The sequence below is a fragment of the Ursus americanus genome, chromosome 28 (assembly GCF_024610735.1).
Source record: "Ursus americanus isolate L20-20 chromosome 28, mUrsAme1.1.p, whole genome shotgun sequence".
NCBI classification, from domain to species: Eukaryota; Metazoa; Chordata; class Mammalia; order Carnivora; family Ursidae; genus Ursus; species Ursus americanus.
This window is the reverse complement of record NC_142154.1, coordinates 15,927,849-15,950,321: the sequence shown is the minus strand read 5'-3', so window position 1 is coordinate 15,950,321 and position 22,473 is coordinate 15,927,849. Positions and strand designations below refer to the sequence as shown.

The window sequence follows — 22,473 nt, the reverse complement described above, 5'->3', positions numbered from 1 at the left end:
AGGTAATCTCTGAGGTGGCCTTCATCTCCACCTACTGGTATTCACACCTCGTGCAGTCCCCCTGTATCTGACTGTGGGCTGGACCAACAGTGACTCGTTTCTAGCAAATAGAATTTAAAAAAAAGTAGTGGAAATCACTTCTAGGATTAGGTGAATAGAAAGAGTACATCTTCCCTCTTGTTGTCTTGCTTCTTGCTTCAGCTGCCATGTTGGGAGCTGCCCTACAGAGGGGCCCAAGTGGAAGGAAGTGAGGGAGGCCTCTGGCCAACAGCCAGCAAGGAACTGATGCCCTTAGTTCTACAGCCTGTGGGAAACCGAATCCAGCCAGCTAAAACATGAACAAGCCTGAGAGTAGATCTGTCCCTACTTGAGCCTTGAGATGAGACCCACACCCTGCTGACACCTTGGTTGAACCTTGAAAGAGACCCTGGGCTCCTCCCTGGAGTCATTCCAGTTCAGTCACACCTGGATTCTTGTCCCACAGACATTATGAGGAATAAATGCTTGCTGTTTAAAGCTGGTAAGTTTTGGGATAACCTTTTTTATGCAGCAACAGCTAAAATAACACATTATCCTATTTATTCTTTGCTCTTTTCTCTTGCAGTAACAGAAATACCTTTCAGGGAACGCCTGGGTGGCTCAGTCGGTTAAGCATCTGCCTTCAGCTCAGGTCATGATCTCAGGGTCCTGGGATTGAGCCCCGCATTGGGCTCCCTGCTCAGCAGGGAGTCTGCTTCTCCCTCTCTCTTTGCCCCTCCCCCCACTCATGCTCTCTCTCTCTCTCTCTCTCAAGTAAATAAATAAAATCTTGAAAAAAAGAAGTACCTTTCAGATCATAGGTTGAAAGATGGATTATAGATGCAATATTTACACTTAGATATGTCCTTTATAGCTGTTCGTATGAGCTTTGACACATAAAAGATGCTGTTATTTTGTTCCACTTTAAGACATCCTACTTGCTTCCCTCTTATTATTTTGCTTGTAACAGGTTAGTATAAAGTTAATACAGTTTGTAGGTTTTTAATTATTTATTTGAGAAAGAGAGAGCACAAGCGTGAGCAGGGTTCGGAAAGGCAGAAGGAGGCGTGAGCAGGGGGAAAGGCAGAAGGAGGCAATCTCAAGCAGACTCCATGCTGACCCGGGAGCCTGATGCGGGGCTGGATCTCACAACCCTGAGATCGTGACTTGAGCCAAAATCAAGAGACGGTTGCTTAGCCGACTGAGCCAACCAGGTGCCCCAATTTTCTTAATTTTTAAACAAAGCACATAGCATCTATCCATTGCTATTATATATTAAGGGTGATAAATTTCTTCTCAACAGGAGAAACTGTGTTTTAGTTTATCTTCATTTTACATTAGATCTTTTCCCCCCTAAATTGAGTCTATGTTAAACTAATAGGGAATTGAGCCATTAGAATGTTATTTTTGGATATTTTTTAAAAAGTATGAACACTCAACCCAAAAGTTATTTTTTTGTTGAAAGTTATTATTTTGGAATTGGAATTTTCTTGGAGCTAAGCCCTCTGATAGTTGTAAAGCCTACACCTGTGAATTTTTCCCTAGAAGACGCTTTCATTTAGTGCCCGATTGTTTCTCTGTGGATAAATTCAATTATAAATTACAATAGAATTGACTTTTTCATAGCATCCCTCACTCTCCAAGTATCTTAACGTCCTCTGTGGATTGTAAAGTAATTACAGTGCTCGAAGGACAGCTTAATAATTGTGGACTCGAACACAGACTCCTCTATATTCGAGAAGGACTCATTCCCAGCTGGGAACATTAAGTTGGATTTTATTGAGACTGAAGCCAGACAGCTGGGTGATCCCCTGTGCTATTTTGAAAAGTATCCCGGGATCTTTAATTTCCACCTGGATAGTCAGGGAGGTGAGAGAATGACCCTCCCTGGATATGACCTTGAGTTCCACTCAGGGTCTTGAACCAGGCAACCTCCCACCCCAGACGTGAGATGTGCAGTACGGGCAAATGACGCAGCCTCTTAATTATTTGCCCTCGATCCCAACTGAATTCTCACGGTTGGTTCTCCCCCAGGTGAGTTCGGATGGTGGCCAAGAAGTGTTAGAAAGTTTTCAGACAGGTGTTTCCTAAGAATGTTTCAATTGGCCTATATGTGATGTTGTTTTGTTGTTTTATTGTCTTTTAGTACAAGTGTTTTTCGTTCTGTGAGGCTATTCATGTAACACAAGCCTGGCAAACACTCAAGGTTCTTCGGTTGTCGGCCACAATTTTCCTTTGGCACATCAAAAATGCAACATCTTTGTCTTTTTCTCCCTTTGTTCCTTTCATCTGTCGCCTTGATACCGCTGACTGATGAAATGATGACCCTGTCTCTTGCGCCTCACCTTGACGGGCTTTGGTATGGAAGGTGCTAATTAAGCCGTTGGCCCTATTGTCTGTGTGGGCTCCAGGACCCGGAGGAGCTGGATTAGCTCCTGTGTGTGTGTGTGTGTGTGTGTGTGTGTGTGTGTGTTCTGTTTTCAGCTTTTTCAGGACCTGTTACCAGTGAGAATTTGGTTTAGAGCTTGGAAACACAACACATTCTTCAAACTGTGGGGTTGACTCAAAAGCAACTCGAAGAGAGTTTGGTAGCTCAGGGAAGTGCTGTGTGGTTGGTGGCAGTCGTAACTTCACACACACTGAGTCTGAATATTTTCTGAATCCAGAGAGCATGCGTGCCTTCTAAAATCACTGTTTTGCTCCCCCTCCATGCCCTGTAGATACTAGGAATGGAGATGAATGAATGTACCAGTAAAACAGAGTGCTTTCTTCATCAGTGTCTAAAATGTGAGGTAAATTCATGCCACTTCCTGGACCCGCGGGCTCACCCACTGGCTTGTGAGGACCACACCTTCTGGAATCGGTTCCGAGGCACCGACTGTGTTTCTTCTGAGCTGAAGAACCTAGCTTTGCTTTCGTGCCTTTGAATAAGATTTGTAGGCTTTGGCAGATTTCTAAAGGATTCCACTTGATATCTTTCACAGCTCAAGATAAATTCTGTACCATGAATTTATAGGTTTTTTTTTTCTTTTACCTGGGGGTGAGAATGTACTTTTTTCTAGTTCTGTTCCTCTGATATACCTTTCTTCTATTTTTGTGAATTCCATTTTTCTTGCTGTGGTTAAAAAAAATGGTTTTAGCTGTTAACATAGATGTGAAACTTTGGTTGTGATTTCCATGAAGTTAGGTGGGACCGGAAGGTTTTCTATCTCTGTATCCTGAGTGCCTCTCACATTGTCTAGCACGAATAGGCACTCCACTGAGAGTTCTAGAGAAGCAGAGTTGAACAGTGGTTACCAGGGGCAAGGAGGTAGGGGAAATGGGGAGATGTTCGTCTAACGGTACAAACGTTGACTGTCGCAGAACGAATAAGTGTAGGGATCTAACGTACAGCATGATGACTGTAATCAATAATACTGTTTCGCATACTGGAAATGTGATGGAGATATTAATTGGTTTGGTTGTAGTAATAATTTTACTGTATGTATATCAATTCACCGTGTTGTGTACCTCAAATATACACAATTTTAAAATTAAAAAAGTTATTGAATAATATGGTGATGGACCCATTCTGTCGAATAATCGATTGAATTATTTGTAAGGATTTCATTGGTTGATCGCATTACTCTACCCAAGGGCGGTTCTGGGCATCAGGGATATTTACATGCATCTGGAGAGTGTAGCGTCACCTTGGTTAACAATGTTTGTTGGAGGCATTTGATGGCAAAAGGACCCAAAGAACTGTGGTTGAATTCTGCTTGGGCATAACTCCACTTTCTACCAGAAAACAGATAAGAACTTTTTAAAACTGATGTGAAAATTTCAGCTCCGAAGGACATCCAGAAAAGCCTCCTTTTGCAGTAAGCAGATTGTTCTGAGGGAATCCGAGACGGGGCATGCTGTGTTATCTCGTACGTCCAGCTGGAAAATTCTTGAAGTCTCGTATGAGAGGATGGTCTCATTATGAAACAGGGGAAGGGCCCAAGCCTCCACTATGCTGTTCATGCTTGGAGACAGAGAGGGGGCTCAGAGCTTAGGGGAGGACCCCTCACAGTGCGAAGGACAGATGAGACAATAAAGACGCGTCATCCACACGACTTTTTTTTTTTTTTTTTTTTGCACAAACCGTAACATTCTTGGGGAAGTTAAAGGGAAAGGAAGAATGCTTTTTTGAAGAGGAGGGTGATGGAGGACAGGAGGAAGAAATGGAGAGTGATTTAAGTGTCTAGTTGGCTTTCAGCTTAGCCCCTAAGGCTTTTACCTAACCCTGTCACTGTCCCCACACCTGCTCAGGGCTGACAGTCTTGGTAATTGATGGGCTGGTGGGGGCTCTTTCCTGCAAACACATTAAGATGGGTGGGGGGGGCACTCCAGCCCCCGCCCGGCCGCCTGGCACGGGGGCCCAGGAGGCAAGCAGATCCAGGGCCTGGCCACATTGTGGGGGTGAGGGGATCGATTCTGTCAGTCGGCCTGCCCAGCTTGTGTCAGGCTCAGGACCTCCCACCTGCTCCTCGGGGTCATTAGAACTCCCAAATCTCTCTGAAGGCCTTTTCCATTAGACACATACTCCCATGTTTTGATTTTTTTGCTCCCAAACTCATTTTTTTAATATAATTACCTGCATTGAACCACGCTTACCATCCATGGGCTGAGAGCGGGCAAATGATTTATTAGTCTTGGTTTCTAACTGTGCAGTGCGGTGCGGGATTGATGTGGCCGGTGACACATGCAGTGGGCCCACCGATGGGTGGGGGTCAATGTCAGAATGATGCTTCCCGTGCAGCTGACACACACGTGGGGACCTGGGTCTCAGTGTTTAGTTGGCAGACTGTGACATTGCAGACGTGTTGCCTCCAGTCCGGGTGGGTTACAACGGGCGGAAAAAGCAATGAGGGGGCAGTGCCGGATTGTGTCTCTTCAAGTAGAAATGAGAACGGTGTGAAAAGATGGGACAGTTGTATAGCTCAAATAGTTTCTGGTGAGGCTCCCCGGATTTCCTCTGTCCACGCCGCTCGCCTTGTGTACAAGGGTTTGTATGTGGCCAGTTGTGGTGGTGGGGGTGGGGGGAGGCTCTGACCACTTGAGTTGGCATTTGCGTGGGCCTCGATTCACAACCACATCAAGGTATCCATCAGTGTAACCATTTCCCAGGATAGACATTATGCTTCCGGGGCTGATTTTCCTTTTGACTGATGGTCAACTTGGAGAATCACCTGTCCTCCCACACAAGATGTTGACTCTAAGACACCAGCCACCGTGCTTGGCACGGGGACAGTATTCAGTAGCGGTGACTTCCTTCCTTTGTCATTCCCTCCTGTCCAGAACAGGAAGATGGAGACTGACTGAAACTGCTTGGGACAAGGGAGAAGATGATGTGAGGAGGACAGTAGGGACCCAGTCTGAATTCTGTGGGCTCCAGGAAGTTTTGCTTTTCATGGGCCCCTTTCCTGTAAAAAAAAAAAAGAAAAGAAAAAAGAAAAAGAAAAACTGTATTTTGCTACAAGTTACCACTAAAGATGACATTATTAATACTATATGTTAAAACTTTCCCTTCCGCCAAAAAGTTTGCATTTAGTCCTTCTTGGCTTCAGAAGAAATTAAACGATTTTCATGGCCCTTCGAAGTATTATGGACCCTGGGGACTGTGGCTGCTGGGCCTAATGGATCCATTGGCTCTGGAGAAGAGGTGTCGATGACACTTAACGTCAAGTAGAAAATGTAAAATAACACAGTCTTTTCCCCAGTGATGTGCTGCATAAGGCATAGAAAGCATGTTTTATTTATTTATTTTTCGAGGAACTCTGTGGTCTCTTAGGTATGAATGCTGTCTACTTTTCGATTTGCAAGGTAAGGTTAGAGCCCACCTGTGTCGACTCTGAGATGTTCCCTGAGGTTTGGACTTTTTGGATAACTCCGGATATGAATTATATATTTATTTTTCTAGTTATGATTTTCACCTAAATTTCTACGACTGTGTAGTTAGATTGTGGTAAATTATGGTGCTATTTAACAACTGATTTAGTCTTTCAGCAAACCAGGAAAAACTTGGGATGCTAGGAATTTACAACGAATCTCTTTGCAATGTAATAATAATGAAAAAAATCCCCTCTGCCCCCTGCATAGGAGGCTGTTATAAAGCAAATGATACCTTCTAATGTATTTGCTTGTTACTTGGGTTTGTCAAACTACTGAAAAATTTTAAACTGGTTGTACCTTTCCTTTCCAACCTGGTGAGTCCTGAAGGACTGAACCATTGTTCTGATTCTTTTTTCTTTTTTTTGCTACTCTGACAAATGTTTCCCTGTTGCGGGAGAGCAGGTAGGGTGCAGTTGATGGTAGGTTGGGCCATAGAAACAGTAGAGTGTGGTTCTGATCCGGGCTCTTCCATCTGCTCCAGGTGATGTTGGACAAGTGACTGAAATGCTCTGTGCTTTAGTTCCCTCCACTATAAAAAGATAAAAATGCAAGTATCCTTCATTCCTTAAAACAAATTTGTCCCTGAAATAATGTAAGACGGTGAATATTCATAGAGCAGAAACCTATATCCTATTATTTAAAATAGGGGAAAGAATGAGTGCATTTCTAGCTCATCCTAGGATCCCACCTGACTCCCCCCCAAAACACTAAAACTCAGACCCTTCATAATAATCCAGTCAAGAGTGCTGCCAAACACGAAGTATTTCAAATATCATCTCAGTTTTTAATCACTTAGTTAACTCGTTGGCTATGTTAGTGTGTCCAGTAGTTCTGGGGTTATTGTCTTTGTAGACTTTATCACACGTACACTCAAATATCAATGAAGTCAAATGTTACAAACACACAAAAATATCAAAACACATAGTGAAATAAAATAAACAAGACAAACTACAAATGAGTCCTAAGAGATTGAAGACCTACAGATTGAAGATGAGTAAGATTGGGAGGTGAGAGAGGAGACATGGAGGCTGGGGTCACTGTTGTCTGTGAGATCTCTTGAAGATACAACTCTTTGGCCCATAGGCTGTGCGAGTGACTTGGACACTGTCTTTGTAATCAACAGCACTGAAGGAGTGTCCTCTGTCGATGAAAGAGTGTTGATTACAAAATTTCATTTTTCATATAATCTTTAGTGGATGGTGACCCAAAGCCCCTAATATAATCATGGCTACAGGGCATATGACTCAGATGCCACCCGACAGACAACACATTCATTCATTCTCTTCAACATGGCTCTAAGGGTGTTGGCATCATTGGAGAAGTACACCGATTTGAGTTTTAGCCTAAGGCCTTCATAATTTCTTCCAAAAATTAGTGTTAGCCTCTCCTTAGAAGCTTTACGTCCTGGCACATTTTCTTGTCTTCCACGATGCACATTGAAGATGGTACCCGTTAAAAAAGTGAAGCACCTAGTTGCATCAACATAAAACATTTGTTTTGCAGTAAACCACCTTCCGTCAAGGTTTTCTGCTGTTCTCAGGGGAAGATGTCTGCAGCCTCACCTCCAGCCGGAAATATCCATTCTTTCATATTTCAGTCTTTCTTAGATCTTTCCAACCATCTAGGCCTTGGTTTGAAACTCAACTTCTCCACTGAATTTTCTCTCTCCTTCTTCTGACCTTTGAAAGTGATTAGCCCCTTCTGTTCAGTAGGGTGTTCGGTGGCATCCCGTGGGGGCCATCAAGCCCCCTCACTGGGTGTTTTTCCAGTTTTTAGCAAATATTATGCTTTCCTAGCACCGTGAAGCTTTCCACAACTGATCACACTTTTGTAATTTTCTTTATTTTCGTAGGTCTAGAAAGGCCATTGAGTCATTGTGAACTTGTACGTGACCAAGTCAAGTGTTCAGGTGTCCGTTCCTCCCACTTCTACCTTTTTGCCAAATGTATGTGCTTTTCTAGCCCTCTTTGTCTCACAGGATTTTCCACTTTTTTTTTTTAAAGATTTTATTTATTTATTTGACAGAGATAGAGACAGCCAGCGAGAGAGGGAACACAGGCAGGGGGAGTGGGAGAGGAAGAAGCAGGCTCATAGCGGAGGAGCCCGATGTGGGGCTCGATCCCACAACGCCGGGATCACGCCCCGAGCCGAAGGCAGACGCCCAACCGCTGTGCCACCCAGGCGCCCCTGGGATTTTCCACTTTCTTAGCGGGCATTTTCACCTCCTAATTCATGTAGAAAGATGATGCAATAAGGCACATCGTATATATTTAAAAACAGTGTTGAAAGGAAATCAGTGAGCTTGACTTGGTCCCATGGCCATAGAGCAGCTTCATACACCCTCTCAGCAGATATAGAAACGTCAACTAGTGAATTTGGGGTAAAGGTTTTTGCAGAGCTTTCTAACAAATATTCTACTAGTGAGAGTCAGGTAAGGCCTACTTACAGTACCTGCCTCATTGGGCAGTTACCAGGGTGAATATGAAATCCACGGGCAGGTGGTTGGATGTGGGGTGATTGACATCGCATGATGCCTCTGAAATCAGGAGCCCACTCACTCAGCCTTGCGGGTCATCAGTGATGCATGGCTTCTGTAACCGACCTCTCCCATATTCAGTCATGCTCAAAGCATCTTGAATGGTTGTGCTTCTGCCATCATTGTTCCATAGAAACCACCATAGAGAGAAGTCCTGGAGGACTCTGAGAAAGAGAGGCCCCAAGGGAGCTTGGAAGTGGCTAATGGGAGATAAAAGAAAAGAGGTAGAGAAAGAATAAGAACAAAAATAAGGTTCCTTGTTTCGAGGAAGCGCAGCGGGCTCTGCCATGGGTCTCTGGGTCTTTCAGTGTGCAAAGAGGCCGGGACAGGGCTGAAAGGTCTCTATGTGGCCAGTAAGAGTCTAGGGAGGCAGGAAGTGAGAGAGTTCTCTGTGAGGACACTACCTTACTCAGAGGATGCCTGTCTGGGAGAGCAGAGCAGAGAATCACCAGCTTCTGCTGCTGGTTTCTGGTTTGACGTGAACACGGTGTTTCTGAAAATTAGCTTTGCAGATGTTGGATCTGAGTTAGCAGTGTTTACAAGACACATCCGTAGGCTGAGATATCTCCATGTGCAACACACGCTAGGTCAACTGAACTCTCCACAAAATTCTTGATCTGGCCACTTCAGGCCATACAGAGGTGATATTCAGATGGCGAGGAGACATGTTCTTTATAGGGCCAATTTGGAGATTTTGTTTCATATTTTTTTTCAGCGAGCTGGTAAATGTTGAATTGAAATCAAAAGCATTATTCTGGGTCAGGTTTATGTAGAATAACAACGAAACATTTCCTTGGACCAAAGGAATCAGCTGACCAAGTTCCCCCATTCATTACCTCTGGCTTTGTAACTTTCTTGCTTTTCCACGGAATTGCTTCTGTTAATGGAGAGGGAAGCGTCAAAGCTTTGGAACACAGATTCTTAGTGAATAGAGAGAAATAAACGTATGTGGGGAGAACACATATAAGCCAGATGGAACTTTGGTACAAAAAATCAGGTGATCTAATGGCTATTTCACTTGGGATGATGTCTGGATTTTAAATTCGTGACTTAAAATGACTATTGCGTCACTGCCACCTGCTGGCCAGAAAAGGTATTAGGTTAAGTGGTATCAGTAAAGGGTCTAGTCTTTATGAGGCAGAGTAAATGAATTGTTTCCGATGGCGGTTTTGTATATAAAAGGTATTTCTCTGAAAAAAATGTGTCTAAAGTCTTTTTTGTTTAGAAAATGTTTTATTATTCTAATATTAACATTTTTATATATAAAAACATTGTCATTGTAGAAAGTAGGGAAAATGCAGAAAAGTACTAGTATTATATCGAAAATAGTTTCTTAACACGAAAAGATTTTGAAAAACAAAATGGGATTGTGATCTATATATTGTTTTGTTTTATTCAGTTATTGAATTACTTTTTCTTTTTTTATCATGAAATATTTTAAGCATACCCTAAAATATAGAATATAGCAGATACCCATGAACCCCCTTGTTTAGATTTAACTCTTTTAATATTTTACTGCATGGTTTGCTTTAGAATTTTTTACAAGAGAAATGCAACTCTATAGGTACAGGTGAAATTTACATCTGTCCCTACCCTTCCCATCAAATTTCCTTCCATATATCCATAAACAATCCATCAGTGTGGTGATTAAAATGCACTGAAAATGGTACACAGTTGGGTGATATACTATATTTTTTTCAATTTGCTTTTTTCACTGAACATTGTATTTCTGAAGTGTGTTAACGTTTTTATATGTAAATCTAGTATATTAATTTTACATACAGTTGAATTAAAAATTCCAATCTGGAGAACATGATCTTTAACTGGAGAGTTTAATCCATTTACATTTATTGTGAATATGTTTAGATGTATTTCTACCACATTCTTTTTGTTATCTGTTTATCATGCTTTGTTTAAGCATCTTTTTGTTTTCTGTTAGAGGCTGAGTATTTTTAAAAATTGTTTGTCCTCACTTACTTGTTTTGAAACTGTATCTTTTTTCCCCCTACTCTTAAATTTGTTCTGTGCCCATTTGACTTAAGTCTAAAGGTAATAATCATTGCTTCTCTTCTCCTAAAGAGTACAAAGATCCTAGAATGTTTCTTTCACATTTCTCCCATCTCCTGTGTTATACTTTCCAGTATTTAATTCCTTGTTGTTTTAGATCCCCGCACCTTAGCTGCCACATCACCATCGTCATCATCATTATCACCACCCTGTATGCTTACTCTGATGCTTATTTAGATGTATCCACACGGTCACTTGTTCCACTTTGGTGTGTGTGGTTTGTTTTAGGTTTTAATGCTTGTATTCTATATTCCAGCAATCTTTTCTGGGAAAGATTTTTTTTTTGGAAAGCATGAAAGAATGAAAAGATGAAAGAACAGGGTTAACGGGGGATCTAAATGGGGGTGTAGTAAAAACTGAAAGGGAGAAGGAAGCAGGAACCTAAAGAACAAGACGATACAAAGTCTAAGACCAACAGAGCATTTGCCTAAAGCAGTGAGCGGGGTTTATTCCCTCTTGCCATCTCAAATATGAAAGGAACACTTCTGGATTCCAAGTTACAAACACGTGAACAAGTTATAGGTAAGCTGACTTTTTGCTCTGTGTGGTCAGGTAACTGTGGCTGCCAAGAGTTTATGCACCACGAACATCTGTTAGTAGAATCCACAGCCCTGGAATTGGAAAGTGGAAGTGGATAAAATGCTAGGTAATCTCTTAAACTTGAACTACACATACCTTCTTTTTCCTCGACTATCCGAACTGATGCAACGGGATACAGAGTAACATTTACTCATTTTGGGAAGCAAATAGATGAAGAAACAGAGTCGGAGTTTTATGTGATACATACAGATGCCCTTTATTATTTTTTTATTTTACCTTTTTTCTTACATCGCCTGTTTGCTCTTGTTGGGAAAGTTTCAACTTCGCATGACCAAAGATGTGGCCTGTTAGGAGGGACATATTAAATTGCTCAGTATTCTGGAAGTTGCTTTAGGAGTGGAGGGCTGGCGGGGGTCATGTTTTCATAGCTTCCTTTTTTTTTTCTTTTTTCTTTTTTTAAGTTTTTTTTTTTTTTTTATGTATTTGAGAGAGAGAGAAAGAGCGCATGAGCAGGGGGAGGAGCGGAGGGAGAGGGAGAAGTGGACTCCCCACTCTCCAGGGACGTTATCCAGGGGCTTTCGCTACAGATCTCATTGTTCTGTATAGCCGAGCGACTGAATATACAAATGGACGATGGCTAGACCACATATAAAACTGCAGCTCTGACCTACCACCTGTAGCGTCCCGCCCAGGAAACCAACCCTTTATCTAGAATAACCAGTCCAGGAAGCCAGCCTGGCATAAGCCAGACTTGCAAGCAGTCATACTGTGATGTCTAGTAATGATCCAGGACAAAAGGCCCCAAATAACCAGGACTTGATTAATAACTGACAACTTCCCTAATTTTGCCCCTGCTTCCAATATAGCACCAACCAGAGAAAGCCAAATGGGTTCCGCTAACTGATGACATAGGATGCCCCCTTCTAGTTCGCCGTCACCAGCTTCCCCACGGACAGCCTCCGAACAGGGCATACCTGAAACCTTCCCTTGTTTGCCACTCCTCAGCCAGAATGCAAGGGACAGCGGCTGATTCACTTGCCATAGCCAGCCCTGAAAAGCCTTTGCCTCTTCTCATTCAGTTGGGTTTTGTTTATGTCCACACAGCAGTAATACCAGGGATGGGAACTAGGAGCCTGGACCCCATCTTTCCGCCCCTGCCCCCCACCCCACCACCTTTCTCCTGACTACTGAGGGTTCTAGCAAGAAGGCCAGAAACCAGGGACCCCTGGAGAGAAAAGGACTCCCTCTGCTACACACCCATTCCTGTTCTTTTGAATCCTGTTTTGTGGCATTTCCCCTGTGGCTGATCCCAATGTTATTGATGATGACACACACACAAAAGAGACTTTTCATGGGATACAAAGTCCATGTAACTTTAACTGGGTCCTGCTGCTGGAAGTGGATTTGGATGTAGCTTTCCGGTCAGTTTTGTCACCCGTGAGCTGGAAAATCACAGCTTTGGTCTGGGTCAGAAGTCTGTTTGAGAGCAGTTGAGTGTGAAACCCAGTCCGTTTTGCTCAGACCCAGGTAATCTCCCTTCGGCTTTCTTTTGCCAATGATAAATAATTGAGTATGTTAGAGAAGGGGAATATGGAAATTAAAAAAAAAAGTTATTTAAAAAAAAAAGGAAGACTCATCTATCCAGCGGTTACTGATCACATGCTATCTGCCAGGGTCATGCCTTACTATCAAAATATGTTTTCATCATGTCTGTGAAAGTGCAAGTTTATGCAGACACGGTTGATTCGTTGTTACCACTTGCTGTGACTTTCTCTTTTCCGTACTTTACAAATTTGTTGGTCCACAGAATGTTGGATGAGGAAAAGGCATAAACTGCCGTTTCTTCATATGAGGTCCTCTGACCACCTGCACCCACAGTTTCCAGAATGCTTATGATAAGAATTCAGTTCACCTAGATCTGTGGACTCGGACATTCTGGGGGTGGGGGTGGAATCTGCATTTTTGGCTCCTTCCGAGAGCTTGTGAACACCAATGTCTAGGTCACATGGCTTCTGTGTTATTGGCTGTAGAGGGATTTTATTATGTATGAAGAAACTCAGCAAATGAGGTTAAGCGGCCCGCTAAAGGTCACAGAATCAGTTAATGGGTGGTTGTAACACACAAAACCCAAGGAGCTGAATGATAAAGCGATTTGAATCTGAGTCTCTCTGAGGCTTCAGGTCAAGTGCCTACTATTCACAACTCATAAAAGAAATCACTTAAAATGTGATACTGTTCTCAGTCAAAAGTTCATTGAATGGGGCGGAAAAGCTGGAGCTATTTTGGGAGACTTAGTTTCTTGCGTATGGCTCCTGGGGGGCCCTGCGTTGGGGTCTGGGAGCCGGGGCCCCAGCTCAGCCCCTGGCGCAGAGCGAGGTCCTCAACCCCTCCAGTGAAGGAACTGGGAACACTAGTCCCCATTTGTAAAGCTGCGAGGGCCGTGCCCCCTCCCCTCTCAGGAGGGGTCAAGGCTGTTACAGCATCTTGGAGTGGAGTCTTTGTCAACACCAGTTTCCCCCTGTGGTTTGCGGAATTCTGGGGAGGTTTCAGCCATAATGGAAAAAATCCTTTTCCTGTGTTTTTGTTTTTTTGGAATAACCTAATTGGGAAGACTGTTTTCATTGGAATGATGCCCCTCCTTCCTTGTCTCACTCCATCCTTTTCTGTTTGTTTTATTTTACTGCAATCACTTTACAGGGCTGGGGATCACCTCGGGGGGTGTGTCCCGAGGGGCAGCTTTGCCACCTTCCGAAGCCGCAAGCCTCTGACACAAGGTCACAGCACCCCGGTAACGCCATGCAGTTAAGAGGGTGGGTCCCACGCGGGACTGGTCCCTGGGGGAACCTTCCCACACTGCTGTTCAAATGAACACAGAATCAGTGGCCAGATCTATGTGCTTCCAGAAATAGAAAATAATTAGTGAAATGAGCCCTGCATTTATACAGAACCTGCACTTTCTTGAACAAAAATGTTTCTGTAAAGCATAGGATGCCCGGAGAGAAAGAATTCTTCCTGAACAACAGAGGGCGAGGAGTCCTTGCCAACTTTTCTTCTTCTGGATTCAGAAGCCACATCTGCCAAAGTCAGGCAGTTCTCTTGATCCATTTGCAATGATCCAATCCATTTGGTGTCCATGTACCAGAGACCATACATGCCGGGCAGCTGGGTCCTCATAGAAGCATCTGGCTGAGGGTAAATAAGCGGGAGATAAGACAAGTAAAATTTGATACAATTCCTCTAGGGGTGTAGAATTGATGGACACACACCAGTATGTTTGCATTGGTTGAAACTGGTTGGGGGCATCCACCTCTCTGCTTTTTTGTGCCTTTTTTTGAGGGGGGGCAAGTTTTTAGTTATTATGATTGCCAAGACCCCAAAGTAATGCTTACGCAAATATATTTATAGAAAGAATAATGGTGGGGCCTTAGCCAGCATGTTTAACGTACGAGATAGAGATGGGTCACTCCCCATTTTTCCTGAGAGAAGCAGGCAGCTGGTTGATGTCTCATACTCTTGCAACATTTTGAACTTTTTTGTGGTACACACATTTTGTTACTTTGCTTCGTCCTTGCGACTTCACAGTGCCCGTGAGAAACGGAGGGATAAACGACCCACCGAAGTCTAAAGTGATGGCAGGTCTGGAGCCCGCAGGTTGGGCATACCGTCTTTGGGGTCTCAGAGCGCTTATGTGGAGTGGAGGTCAGTAGCTTTGAAATCAGAGCTTGCCTGGATAAAGCAGGAGAGTCACCATTCACCTATGAGCCTGCATCTCCTGCCAGACACCCAGGGAAAAGGGCGCTGGAGACCTGCTCCTGCCTCATCTCCTGCTGCCTTCAGGGAAAATATGACTGGGAAATCTCAGTGGGACTGATTTATTTTATTTTATTTTATTTTATTTTATTTTAATTTTATTTAAAGATTTTATTTATTTGAGAGAGCAAGCACTAGGAGGCGAGCGGGGGGGTGGGTAGAGGGAGAAGCATCCTGGGACCCCAGGGTCATGACCTGAGCCAAAGGCAGCTGCTTAATCGACTGAGCCACCCAGGTGGCCCACTGGAACTATTTATAAAAAGAGAAGGTGCTAGTGGCAGAGACAGCTGGGAGACACTGTGTTTGAACAGAAGTTTCCTTCTGAAAGCCTCCTGCAGTGCACACACACACACACACACACACACACACACACACACACAGCTGTATGTGGGGAGTGAGTTTGCATGGGAAGCAGTGGAATGGGGACAGCCTCGATGAAAAGCTCCCCCAAGGAGGGAGGCAGAAGGTTAACAGGCAAGAATAGCATGAGACTGTGAACCAGACAATGGAAACCTAGGGAGAAGGAGGAAAATTTCCTGAAAACATATGTCGATAAAACTGCCCCTTCCTTATTCTTGTTGGAAGCGCCAGGGGTTGCTTGGTTAGGAGTGGGGAGGAACATCATTCTGGAGACATTTTGAAAGGGGTTGCTCAGGTGTAAACAGCACGGAGAGAGCTGAGGGAAAGGGGTACCAGTGGGGACCAGCGGGAGGGCAGAGGCTTCCAGAGTGGAGGGCCAGCGGAGCCCAGGACCCATGTGGACGTGGGACTCCGGCTGGGAGGGAGGGAGGGAGTGCAGAGCGGCTGGGTGTTAAGACCCAGTGGCCAGTGCACCAGCAGGGGCCAGGGAGCGAGCAGACCTCAGGGCCCCTTGGAGGCAGCAAAGGGGAAGTAGGGGGATGGCAGGGGCCTACACAAAGGGGGCTCACCCCTGGCAGAGCTGATGGCTCTCCTCTCTATGCACAGACTGTTAGTGGGAGCCGGGTGATCGAGAATCCCCGGGCACCAGAAACGTATATTGAACATGTCTTTTTATTCTGGAGTTTGATGTCTGGGGACTTACTGATCTGGGAGCCAGGCTCTCCCAAGACTAGCCAATTCCTGAGGTGGTTGCAGGTCTCACCTGCCAGTACACCTATCACCAACTAATCCAGAGCTCCCCACGCCTGCTTCCTCCATCTTGCCCTTATACTCTGGGCCATTATCCCCCTGCTCTCATCACCCCAGAGCCAGGGACCAACAACTAGGGACAGCCCGTACACTCCGAGCCCGCTGAAATGATTTTAACTAGCTAATCCCTGCCTACCCTGCCTCGCCCACTCCCTCCTGTGGGAACCACAGTGAGGCTCTTGTCCACGTTTTTGCTCCTGCTCCCTGGCAGTCATTTCTGTGTCTGCGTGTCTTACCATACCTGGTTAAAACAAATCCCAGGGTAACAGAAAGTGAACAGGGTCTGGCTCAAGTGAAGATGGCAATTTCTATGCCCCTAGCGTTCTCGATTTTTCTTTCTCTCGCTCTCTGACATTCCTTGGTATTCCCAGAGGCACCCAGTGTTGTTATGCTCTTGGTCCCTGCACTTCATTTGAAATTAATTGCAGTGTCATTTAATTTATTGGGTGACTCCAAAATCAGCATTCTGTGTCTGACTTAGAGGTGGGACAGGGTGGCGGTGGGATGTGGGCACGGGGGGGCACTTTACTCCTCTGCTATCAGACAGTGTCTATAGGCTGGAGAGTGACACAAAGCACACACAGTTTGTGACATAAAATTTCACACGGCCTCCACACATAATGAAAAAGAAAAAAAAATCTCTGAATTATGCAAACCTGGACATTTTCGTGACACGAGGTTTTGAATATTCTCTAACCAAAGGCGATTTTAATACCGAAAAAAGATCCCATCGATGTCTTATTACATTATGAAATCTTCCCAGGGGTAGTAAGGCTGCATAGGAGATGCTAATTTTTGATGTTATCTTTAAAATAAATTCCTTCCCTCTTAACACTAGAGGTCACTCTGCGACCACATATGTGAAATTAGCACCCTGGGGCCGGGAAGGTCAGAGCAGCTAATCTGTTTAATTGCTGAACCATGAGTCAAATTTGTACCTAATTACGAGTTGCTTTGATGCAGCCCCGCTTCTATTAAAATTTCCCTCTTTCCTGCGGAAACGCGCTGTTTTGATTGTTGTGATGTGTATTCCAACAGGAGCCCTGTAGGAGCCCGCTGCTACTTCCTGGCTAAGCAGTCACATTTCAGGCACCGTCTTCCTACCCTCTAGATGTTTTTGGTGTTCATTTTCCAGGTGGAGAAAAGTACCTGCCACTTCGGTATCAAATGCTGATAACTTGGTTTCTATTTCTTTATGACACTGAGATAGAGACAGATTTAGTACCACCCTGGTGATGGGTGGGTGAAGACCACAGGCAGGTCAAACTGTGTGGAAGCAATTGTCCAGAAGGGTCCAGAAGTTTCTCTTTTCTGTTTTTGGACATACAGGAGACCAGCTCTGCATCTCCTGGATGGAATTTGCATCTGATGTGGTTGAGGTTTGGCTGAACCTCAAAATGGCTTATCAGTTGGAATTTAAAAGCCTATTATCAGTGTTCTAGAAAATATCAATTTTCTGGGTTTGTGTCTTTTCAGAGTAACGTTATTTCTGATTTGGATAGCCGCAGCTTTGGGTTTTTATCCGTGCAGAAATTTCATATGTAATTGCAGGCAAAAATTTGCATTTTATTAACGGCTCCTATTCATTGGAATTTTGTCTCTGACCAGTGGGACCCGGGAGGCCTTTGCAGTGTCCTCATTCAGGGACAGTGGGCTTTCTCAGCTGGGCAGGCATGAAAGACCTGAATACCAAACTTAACGGGAAATAACAGGAAGAATGGAAGCCTGGCACTCTCTCTAGTAGCTTCTTGAGGTTTGATGAGGACTTTGCAGGAGAGGCAGGTGATGCGCCGGATATGCAGGGCTGTCTTCTCTGGAGCGCAGGCTCTGCTCCTGTCAGTGTTAGAGGTGCCTTGACATTGGCAGTCTCCCGCTGCTCTGCCAAGCCCCCATCACTTGCAGCCACCGGAGAGCTGATGTGCACGCAGTGGAGATGATCAGCTGTGTTAGGTCCACTTCCTCGCATCCTGGGGTGGCCGTGTTTAGAAAGACCTGAACTATGGGCAAGCCAGACCACTTCCCCCGCTCCTCCCGCTCCGCCCCCCCCCCACCAGGTTGCACCATAATCGCCTAATCGCCCTGACCCTTCTGTGTCGTGCCCAGACCTGGATTGAATTTGCAGTGCGTTTTTTTGCTTAGATTTAGAGCACTCAAGGCAGTTGAGATCATTATTCTGTGTAAGGAGATAACAGAAATACTCTATGGCCAACTTATCTCAGCACCTAACCCGCCCGCCCACCATTGATTTCCCATCTGGGTTCACAAGGTGCTGCTGTAGCGGATCAATTTAACAGCACCGATGTGGCTCAAACATTCCCATAATCTATATTATCAGTGGGCTGCCTTCCTGATGTCCTCATCTGGCTTGGTCAGATGGCTTCTTGATTGGGGAAGTGAAAGGGGGCGTTGGGAGGTCTTTATGGGAGCCTGTCGGCTTTAGCCTTGCTACTCTGAAGGGCTGGGGGGACTCATCATGTCCATACCCCCCCACCTCATTTTTTACTAATGTACATGCTTGCGTCCCCCTGCTTGGATTTAAATGAAAAGCCCTAATGAGTCTCCTGTTTTCTCACAGCCTACAAAAACAACATTTGGGGAGGAACTGTTTAGAAAGCAGGTTTTTACTTAATAAACAGTGATCAATCGAATCGATTAACCATGAACGCATTCGCGCAGAGTCTGTGGGTGGCGCTTGTTGGTAATTGTAGTTCACGTGCATGAGACGATTAAATGGCTGCCTGTAGACTCTTTCCCCTGCGCTTTCTCTTAATGGAAGTGGGAGTAGGAGTGCCAGCCTCTGTTGACAGCACTTTTTGGGTAGGGACTGCCTGAGCCAGCCTTTGTCCCCAGCACGTCTTTGTAATATCTCTATCAATTGTGGCCATTTACTAGGCACTTGAAGACATTTCTGTAAACCTCACATCTGTTTTTTTTTTTTTTTTTTTTTTGCTTTTACTAATTCACGTGATAATTAGATCTTCTCAAGCTGGCTTTGTGGCTTTACATAAACCGCAAGTGTTTGGAGCTGCCTGCATATTAGAGTTAGTGCTGTGTGCCCTGCAAGGCTTATTAGCACCGGTTTCTCTCTGTTGGCTTGAACTGCAGCTAGAAACTGGGAGGGAAGCTTCCTGGCAGCATTAGCAAACTTGCTGCCTCTGAAGGGAGATGAGAACGATGTAAATGAAGGCAGTTTGTGCAGGAGACACACCAGTTGCAGGCTGTAGCTGGAGGGGGTGCCCGGAGCTGCAGGTGATGCATGCAGCAGGGAGCAGGGGTACAGCTGGGCGGGTTGCCCAGGGCCCCGGGGCCCATCTCCAGGCCCAGAGGATGGGCTGCTGTCTGCATGACAGAGGGGAAAGGCACCAAGGGGGGGACACCTGCCATTTGGAGTCCCCACTGAAGCGCCAGCTTATTTGGGGCACGTTTCTGAGTCTTTCTGGGCTTAGTTTACCAACTTAACAAAAGTACAAAATAGCAACCCAGTGTGATCTGCGTGGCCCGGATTCAGTAAGACAGTGAGTGGTTCTGGAGGGTGGGTGTATTTGTGTAGGTTCCAATGCCGTTTATGCCTTTGGTACTGTCCCCAGGTAAACGGGAGCAGCCAGAGATCTGGATCGCTGATCTCCAGGCTTCTTCACAGAAGAGGATTCCTCGGGGCCAAGTTCTCTCTTGCGCCCTCTCGTGGTTCACCTGCGTACTCTTCGGACTCCTAACCTAGTGGTCCTGAGCTTTCACCGTGAGTGTAATTACAGGGCCCCATCCCCAGAAAGTTTCCTTGGTCTGAGGACAGACCCAGGTGTTGGTGCATTTTACAAGCTCCCCAGGTGGTTCTAATGTGCAGCCAGGCTAGGGAACTTCTGATATAAACCAAGAAGGGATAGAGTCCCACGTGGCCGGTGGTAAAACCATGTATGTTTGGTTTTGAAATGTTTATTATTTAGGTGTTTGTTTTTATTTTACTTAACATTTACCTGATTGGTTTTAATCTAAAAATGTCCAGTCCTCTGGGAAGACCCTGAAGGTTGCCTGGCTTCACAGCGATTCCCAGCCCTTAACCGCTTCTAGTACAGAGACTGAAGAAACAAAGGGCATGATCTCCCAGTCTCTTTTAGTGCAGTGGGGACCCCTGGGACGGGAGGGGAGGAAAGCTCTGGCGCAGTCTTCTTGAGGGGAATGTTGACTGTGAGTGATACAAAGACTGAAAATCTGGTAAAACGGGTTCTGAAATGAGAAGCAACATCCCCACCCCCCTCTCCCGCTCTGTGCCAAACGCAGGGGATCTGTGTTTTTGATGGAGAGGAATGGAGAGCCCATCTCAGAAATTTACTGGGGACTACACCTCTTCATACATGTGTTATAAAGATTCATGTGTTGTAATAGCGTGCACCTTCATCATTCCTCGTAAATCTGTAAATCTTTTCTCTTCCCACTGCACTAAGTTAAAGACCCCTCGCCTCCAGGCACCCAGCACCGCACTCAGCCTTCCGTCCTGACCATGCGCACTGGCGCCGCCGCATCCCGTCGCGGAGTCCTAGAGCGGCTGGCCTCGTGCCTGCGCTCGCCGTATCATTGGTGTGCACCTTCCCCGACTGGATAGATCATTAAGAGAATTGGTTTACAAGGCTCTTGCTGAGCTGTTGGCTGTGGGAGAGAAAGTAAACAGACGCTAGATAGAGCTGTAACATATGATGTTATATCCAATGCTTAATGAGGCCAGTAAAAACAGGAAAGCAAGATTAGCCGCAGATAAATGAACATGCCGGGTGTAGAATCAAGAGTTGACTGTATTTTATTTGATTTAGTTCTAGAAATAGCAGATGTTGTGTCAATTATTGCAAAGTAGTTCTCGCTAATCTCTTCATTGAATTCATCTCGTTGACTGAAATGGATTAAAAAATTATTTCGTTTCCATGATTATGAGGGACATACAGTTTCATGTAGAAAATATAAAGAAGAATAAATCAGAGAATTGACATGACCAGTAATCCCACCGCTGGTAATCATTCAGAGCATTTAGATAACGTGTATAGGTGCTTACTGGGTGCCATGGTCTGTTTAGGACCATTGCTCTGTTGGCACATCAATCAAATTCTCTATGAAGAAGGAACAACTAGCAACCGTTTGCTTTAATATGAGGGAAGTGAAATAGCTTCTCTAGTAACACACGCTTGGCCTTGATGCAGTCAGGATTCAGCTCCAGCTGTGGGGCTCTGGAACCTGCATTTTTAACCACAAAGACCCACCGCCTCTGAGAGAAAGTACTGATAACCACGTAGTTGTCATTTATGCTCTGAAAATGCATATAAATTTTACGGATTTGGGACCACATTCTTTTTTTTTTTTAAAGATTTATTTTATTTATTTATTCGACAGAGATAGAGACAGCCAGCGAAAGAGGGAACACAAGCAGGGGGAGTGGGAGAGGAAGAAGCAGGCTCATAGCAGAAGAGCCTGATGTGGGGCTTGATCCCATAACGCCGGGATCACGCCCTGAGCCGAAGGCAGACGCTTAACCGCTGTGCCACCCAGGCGCCCCATTGGGACCATATTCTATATGCTGGTTTGCAATAGGCCTTGTCATGTAACTTTATATACCGTTCCTATAAATAAGTTTTTGATGGCTGTGTAGTATTCTTTCCTCTGGAGGTATACCGGAATATTTTAAATATTGATCTGCTAACTTCAGGCATGTATGTTGTTTCTAGGTGTTGGTTGATTTTATAAGTAACGCTGGGATGCAGACCCGTTTTATATATACTTCTCTGAGGGCATCACTGATTATTTCCACTAGGTAAATTCCAGAAGAAAAACTATTGGCCAAAAAATTATTGGTAGCTTTAATGATCTTGATACTGAAACAGGCTTAGGATGGTGATTACTTTTGATCATGGTGATGAAATGAATGGGTCGGTTTCACATTCGTAGGTGTGGTTACAGCTCCGGCCTTAGCAATATGGCAAGAATGCATCCGATGGGTTAGAAAAGAAGTCGTCCAGTGGCTCCAATGAATCCCCAGTGTGCTGTGGTAGATTGTCCTCCTTTGCTCCTTCACGTCACGGTGTACCCCTGTCACATGTCTGTCTTTGCTTCTGGACTGTGAGCAGGAGGAAGGTCATGCACTGACCACAAGTTTCCGGAGCATTCTCCAGGGGCTGGGCCCTGTGTGGGCAGGGGCCCTGTCGTCACCTGAATCCCTGCACTCGTGAAGAACTGAGTGCTCTGGAGGCCCTTGATGAAGGGCTGCTGAAGGAACGCCCTCTCCCTCTGGTTCCCCTGATGTCCTCACCCTCAGCCTTCAACACTCACCCAAGCACCTTCTCTTGGGATAGAAACAGACATTTAATGGCAGACAAGTGTGACGGGATAGCCAGCCCTTGGAAAAGTCTGGAAAGGTAGATCCTGTATTATTACCCCAT

General features: G+C 45.0%; 1 protein-coding gene across 1 annotated transcript in view; it reads left to right on the top strand.

Annotated features, from left to right (window-relative positions):
* LOC123790800 (protein FAM169B-like) overlaps positions 1 to 22,473 on the top strand; it is a 352,586-nt gene that overhangs the window by 181,886 nt on the left and 148,227 nt on the right. The window contains exon 8 of the mRNA XM_087856692.1: positions 19,645 to 19,793. Coding sequence (XP_087712818.1) covers positions 19,645 to 19,775 — 131 coding nt within the window. The 3' untranslated portion in view covers positions 19,776 to 19,793. The remainder of the gene's footprint in view (positions 1 to 19,644; positions 19,794 to 22,473) is intronic.